Source organism: Vigna angularis, chromosome 4, assembly GCF_016808095.1.
Source record: "Vigna angularis cultivar LongXiaoDou No.4 chromosome 4, ASM1680809v1, whole genome shotgun sequence".
NCBI lineage: Eukaryota > Viridiplantae > Streptophyta > Magnoliopsida > Fabales > Fabaceae > Vigna > Vigna angularis.
Window position 1 is genome coordinate 36596910 of NC_068973.1, and position 7302 is coordinate 36604211.

General features: G+C 33.2%; 1 protein-coding gene across 2 annotated transcripts; it reads left to right on the top strand.

Annotated features, from left to right (window-relative positions):
• Positions 1 to 236: 236 nt before the first annotated feature.
• LOC108330975 (topless-related protein 1) lies at positions 237 to 7302 on the top strand. Of its 2 annotated transcripts, none has more exons than XM_017565575.2 (15): positions 237 to 338; positions 510 to 611; positions 708 to 887; positions 2469 to 2582; positions 2664 to 2822; positions 2957 to 3102; positions 3265 to 3329; positions 3593 to 3739; positions 4063 to 4173; positions 4300 to 4482; positions 5050 to 5178; positions 5271 to 5366; positions 5569 to 5757; positions 5855 to 6018; positions 6995 to 7302. In XM_017565575.2, the coding sequence occupies exons 2-15, from the start codon at positions 526 to 528 to the stop codon at positions 7125 to 7127; spliced, it is 1902 nt and encodes a 633-aa protein (XP_017421064.1). In that variant the 5' UTR covers positions 237 to 338; positions 510 to 525; the 3' UTR covers positions 7128 to 7302. The 2 variants fall into 2 exon arrangements, with proteins under 2 accessions (XP_017421064.1, XP_052731951.1); XM_052875991.1 differs by having other exon boundaries at positions 237 to 316.

The window sequence follows — 7302 nt, forward strand, 5'->3', positions numbered from 1 at the left end:
GCATTAATTATATATAATAAAATATTATGAGATTTTATTAAGTATTTAATGTACCAGTTACAGAAAAAAACCATGTGTTCTGGTGGTCCCCACCTACCGAGACACTTAGGAACAGACAAGATAGATAAGTCACTGTGCTTATCATAATAAGTTATTTTTCTTTCTTGTCCACCTGCTACTGATCCTTATATATTAACCTGGTTTGGCCAACATTTCTTACACAAAGGTTTATTTTCATAAAAACCTTTAAAAAAAACCTTCTCATGTTTTCTTCTTAATTTTCATCTCTTTTTTTCTCCTTTTGATTGCGCTTTGGGTGAACCTTTGCACCTTTCTTTGTGTGTTTCATTTCCGATCCCTTATTTTTTTTCTCATTTTTTAATAGTGCATGCAAATTTTCTATACTCAATCAGTTTGCCATTTCAATAAAAAAACTGCTCTGAGTATTTGAATTGGACAATTATCATGATTTGAGAAAAAGTTTTGATTTTTATATAATTACGATGCAGGGTTGATAATTTTGTAATGGAGAACTCTGCTCTAAGTAAAGATCTTGTTTTCTTAACCTTACAATTTCTCAATGAAGAGGGGTTGAAGGAAACTGCACAAAGGTGGGTTACCCTCTGTATATAAATTCAGTTCTGAGTTTTGTTTTCACCATCTTTTGACATTTTGTTTCCTTTAATTTTTTATTCTCTTATTCATAGGCTTGAATGTGAAAGTGGGCTATACTTCAACATGAAGCATTTTGAGGAGATGTTAGTTGTTGGAAAATGGAATGAAGCAGAGAGCTATCTTTCTAGATTTACAAGAATAGATGACAACATGCACTCAACCAAAATATACTTTGAAATCAGAAAACAAAAGTACCTTGAAGCATTGGACATGTAAGCTTTATACTGTCTTAGAAATTGGAAGGACCTTGTCAGTTTAAGAAAAACCTCATTGGGCTAATCTTATTATTCTCAAAGAAATCCTAAGTTTTCATTTAGGGATCAATTTCCATATCTATGTTTCTTAATAATTAAATTGTAAAATAATTGTAGAGGCTTGATTATTACTCTCATAATCTTTTATTTATAAAAATAAATTGATACAAGAATACATGATCATTAGAGTAATCCTAGACAAAATATAATCATGATAATTAGAGTAATCTAGACACAATATAATCATGATAAATAGAGTAACTCTAAACACATGATAAATAGGGTAACCCTTAACACAATATAATGATAATAAATAGGATAAATATCCTAACACTCCCTCTCAAGCTAGATCATACAAATTGTATGTACAACGACAAACTGTAGGGACTAAATTGACATCACTGACTGATGGGGCCTGTAATGATTGGAAGCAACAAAATTATAGTAACTGTCATCATTGACTGACGAGGTGATGGGGGCCTGCAGTGGCTGAAAGGACAAAACTGCAGGGACTGTCATCACTGACTGATGGGGCATACTGTGGCCCCTCACAGAAAACGACGGAAATGACGATGCGCCGATGACAAATCGTGAGGGTGGAAGATTATAATGCCCTCCTTTATTCATCAAAGCATCCAAAAACAGATCTAACAAGGGACTGATGATATTGTTTGACTAAGATTCTGAATCTTGCTAGAAATAGACTTCCCAAATAGACTCCTTGGTGTTAACCAGCTAATAACACCGATTCTCTTGTAAATAAATGACGCAAGCCATCAGGAACATCACAGGTGCTAAATATGCAAAACACACATTATGAAAGAGGCTAAGGAACAATGCTGAAACAAATAATTTTTTTTTCTTTAAGTCCAGCGAGACGGTAGTGGCACCATATGATTCTGACATTGGGAAGGTGACTTGTGACAAACACGAGCTGGAAGCTAATCCGAAAGGAGTTGTTCGTGACGGTGCGTGTGGAGGAGAATGAGGCAGCGACCTGGGTCATGCTCCTTGAGAATGAGACGCGTGTGGCGACGCCTGGATGAGAACTAGCCCTCGACACCGACAGGATTGGTTGTCGCTCAAGGAGGCGATCCCGATCGATTGGTCGTCGAACTATACTGAGGTAGCGGATGGTAGTAGATGACGGTGGGAAACCACTAAAAAAAAGGCATTGGAAATATATGATATTATTAGGAGAGTAGGATTGCTGTATTTCAGAAAAGATGAAATTTTTAAGGTCGTCGATGGCAGCGCTGGCCACCGGCAGCAACAAAGACGGAGTAGGAAGAAACTCAGACAACCTGCTCTGATATGAGAATTAAACTATAAAATAAGTTTAGAAGGCTTGATTGATCCCTCTCATAATCTTCTATTTATAAAAATAAATTGATACTTAGGATAACTCTAGATACAATAGGATAACCCTAAACACAATATTAATCATGATAAATAAAATAATCCTTTACCCAATATAACGATGATAAATAGGATAAATATGCTAACATCTCTAAACTAGTTTGTTTCATCTTTCATTAGTCACGATCGTGGCAAGGCTTTAGATATTCTCCTTAAGGATCTAAAAGTCTTTTTTCCCGGGCACGAAGATCTGTTTAATGAAATGACTCAGCTTTTGACAGTCAACGATATAAGGTACAACTCAATTTTCAGTGTTCTAATTTTACATGTGAGGTTGATGTGCTTTAAGGTTAAATTTTTTCTGGGTCTGATCAGGGAGCATGCATCACTTTCAACGTATGGAGATGCAAATTCTGTGAGGAAAATTGTTGCAGATGGTATTATAAAACTCGTTGAGGAAAATCCTCAGTTACATGGAAAATTGAAGTTTCCTACCTTTAGAAAACAGAGATTATATTATCTTCTGAACCAAAGGTTTCACTATTTTTTCCAACTTAGAGATGATAATAATATACATATAGCAATTGTGTTTGCTTGTTTCTATTCTCGACATAGGCCTGTGCTTTTCAGCTGTTGGTGTAAAATTTACTTGCTGTTCATTCTGTCAGTTTGAATTGGCAACATAAAGTTTGTAAAGATCCACTTGGAGTTTCTGACATGAAAACCTTTCTGATGGACCGTGTTAGCGGGTCGAGCTTGAACCCTTCATCTTTGCAATCAGAAGGCAGTGATTCAATTGAAAACTTGCAATCTGGTATGCATCTCTCAAATAGCAATTCTAACTCTTATGCTTTAATTGTCTTTGTAGCATTTTGTGCTGTATTAGCAAATCTGGGTGTTCTTGAGATTTTTTCTTGCTTAATGAAATCATTTCAATTATTGTCTATGATGGTAATGATCCATGTCCTTTCTCTAGAAACTACAATGGAGGATCATAATGTATTATCACTGCAGGGAAGACCCTCCCAGGTGTCAAAGGAGGTTAGTTGGATTTCTTTTGTTAAACACTGTTGATTATATAAAAGATACAGGAAGGTTTGAGAAAAAAAAAAAAAAACCAAAAGCATCTCCAACAACATTGTTTTTGTCCATGATTACTGTTATGACTATTTTTTTTGCTGCTTGCTAAACCTCTAATCTTGGTTTTGTTATTGTTTCCAATTTTCAATTTCACTTGAAAAGCATTGTCACATAATATAATTTTTTTTTTGTTTGCCCTGATCTCAACTTGGGTTTTGTAAAAGAATGGGTATGGAAAAGGCTTGGAAGATAGGAGGTCAAATTCAATTGAAGAATCTCATAAAAACTCAAAGCTTTCAAATTACTTAGATATTTGTGAGTCGTCCCCTTGTCAATTCTTGGAGCTTCCAACTCATCCCAAAATATCCAAGGTATGACATTTTAAGGCAATGCTTTATAGGATTATTGCTAAAAGTTACACGTATTATCACTAATTTTAAAAGATAGTTTAACATGACATCCTTTATTGTATATAGCTCTATTTGAAATGTTTAACTCCCCTTTCACATAAATTTTCAAAGATAATTGCCATCAAACATAACAATTACTACCGGATCACATGGATTAATTACATTATTGTCACACATACTAAGTTGAGAATGAAAGTTTTAACAATTTTGCACAAACAGTTAGAATTTACTTGTCGGTTCCAAAAAAACAAGAAATTATCATTAACTTCTGTATGATAAAACAGATAGTTAGACTGACTTACACCAATGAGGGAAATGGCATTTTGGCATTGGCATCAAATGGTAATCATCTACTTTGGAAGTGGCCATGTAATAATCTTAACCCGGATGGCAAGGTAAGTGGAAACATAAAATCCATTTTATTTTATTTTTTAATTTTCCCTTTTCCCATCCTACCTTCATATCTTTAGTTTACTTACTTTGTAGTTGAATTTATCATAAAATACAAGTAATCCATGTAGGTAACTACACAAGTTTCTCCTCACATTTGGCAACCAAGGAGTGACTTTCAATTGATGAGCAATGAACTTGCAAGTTCATATAGTGGAGTCCCAATTTCTTCTTTCTCCTTATCAAAGAATGATTTATATCTCATGTCAACATCTGGGGGACCAATCTCCTTCTTCAACATGTTCTCGTTTAAGGTAAACCAAAAAGATAAAAAATTATTATATCAAAGAAATGTTCTTCATTTATATGAAATTGTTTAATCTTAATATTTTGATATTATTATGGAAGGTTTGATTCTATTTATTCAAGTATAAATGAGAGAGTTAAATAATGTATAAGAATATAAAAACCTACAAACATTAAGTATTATGATTTTATGTTAAAAATAATGCTAGTTATTTAATATAAGTAACTCTAATCATATCAAAGACGATCAATATTTTTAGTTTCTTTAATAAAAATCTCAACTATCCTTATATTTATAAGAGTTGTAAAAGCTATCATTATGCATAAACTTTTTCCAGAATCAAAATAATTGATTTTTCATTTTGTCATGACGTTGTATACCTCTTTTTCATCCTATGCTCATTCATGTTGTATACCTCTTTTATTATGCTCATTCATTTATAAATATTACCCATTTGTTATTTTTGTTTTTTTATTTGACATTACGCTACCATTTATAATTTTGCTAGGACATGTTTACTATGAAACTATGATTTGTTTGATAATATATGTTATACATTGTCCAATAAATACAGAGTTTGGTGACTATCATGCCACCACCACCTATGCCAACTTGTCTCGCCTTCTACCCTCGTGATAATAATATACTCGCTATTGGTTTGGATGATTTCAGTATAATTATATACAACGCTAGTACAAATAAGGTATACAAGTTTTATGTTGAGAAACATATTTCATGACCTTTCTACTTAAAAGAGGTTCAAGGTATAACTTTTTGTGTCTTACTTTTGTACAGATTATAAGCAAACTTGAAGGTCACACCCAAAGAGTTTCCGACCTTGCATTTTCAGTTAGTTTTGATCTCCTTGTTTCCATTGGTGTAAAAGATCAGGTTAGTATATAATACCTTATTTTGAAATTATTTTTATATATTAAAAATAATTTAATAAGTGTGAAGGTAAGTCTCATTAGATAAAAATAATAAAATTAAGAAAAAAATCCTAATCTCAATATCTTATAACATATAAGTTAGTCTTTTTTTTCTGTTGGCTCCATATTAACTTGATTTGTCATTTTTTAATTATCACTTGTAGATTTTTGTATGGAACACCAATGAATGGAAAAAACTGAAAGATGGGTACTTGAAAATATATGGACAAAGAGTGCCAGATATACCATCTGAGACACATATTCAATTTCACCTATATCAGAAGCACTTTCTTGTTGTACGAAGTGATTGTCTTGCAATGTATGAAGCAACTGATCTCAAATGTTGTAACCAGGTTTTTCCTTTTTCCCTTCACTTATGATATTGTTTTCTTCGTATAAAGCGATTTGTTTGTTACTAAATAAATGTACAAACTTTTTGTTTCATGATAGTGGGTTCCAAGAGTTGCAGGGGTTATCTGCCAAGCAACTTTTTCATCTGATGGTCAAGCTGTGTATGTCAGTTTTGTTGATGGAACTGTGGCAATACTTGATACTTTAAAGTTTCAACTACGTTGTAAGATTAATCTCTCAACTTACATTTCTACAATCCCAAGGTATGTTTTGATGAGTTTATTTTATTCTCCGTATGTGGTTATGGAGTTATTATGTATTTTTATTGTTATAAGAGTTTAAGTGGTCACCATAATAAATTATCGATGTGTTGGTGAGAATTTTTTAAAGAAGTTCATTAGGAAATTATATGCATCCTCAAGATGCACTTGTCTTCAAGGTGGAAATCATGAAAATGCTCCTTTAGTGTAGATATAGTTTTTCACAAATTTAAAAAGTTTGGAAAATCCTTTCACCTAATAAGAATTTTGAGATCTCCTTGTTGGTTCCTTCTAACAGTAAGCGCTTTTCCTGGTTGAACCTTCAATTCCCAATCATCTGCTGAAAATAGAGCTAACGGTTGGTTGGTGATTGTTGCAATGATCGATTTCTTCAGTGCATAAACATGGAAAACTGGGTGCATTTTGCTTCCTATATTCCATGACTGCCCAGTTTGCTTAAGGCTCAACAATGACCCAAAACGATTCTGTACTAACTTTAGTTGAAACCTCTGAATTACTACCTTCTTGAACTGGACCCAACTTGGTGAAGGTGTTTGTTCCTCCCACTGGTACCAATTCAGTGTCTGGTCTTCTAATGCTACTAATACCACACCCAGCTTCTCATAGTCATCCATTTCGTTTACCTTGAAGTACCGATCGACTTTGATAATCCATCCATAAGCATCTTCTTCAAAAAATATTGAAATCTCCAATTTTCTTCTTCTGTAATTTCCCTTCAGTGGTCAACTCTCTTTCAAAGAACTACGAGTTCTCTGGAATAGGGTTCAGAAACTTGTGATGAAACAGTTCGATTTTTTGGTTTCTGTCACACTGCATTGTGCATTGTCTCGCCACTAGTTCATTGAACCTTGTTCGTACACTCCAAAAGAAAATTAATAACAATTTTTTCAACTTTTACATATTGCATACTCCTTGGCAGACATTATAATTATATTATTTGTTATTTTGTTTATTGCAGTTCAAGCATGTCTCCAATAGCTATTGCTGCACATCCACATATGCCAAGCCAATTTGTTGTGGGGCTAACAGACGGTAGAGCTTTTGTGTTTGAGCCTCGAAAATCACAAGATTGGAGCAGGTTTAGCCTTTGACAATGCAACACAAGGATTGTGAGTGACAGAAGATTAATAGAATAGTAATCAATAACTAGAGAAAATAAAAAACAATAACATTGTTTATTGGTACTCTTCATTATCTATTGCTACTTTTTTTATTCATTTTATGTTAAATTTTTCTTAATTACATGATTGTTATATGTTTTAGTTA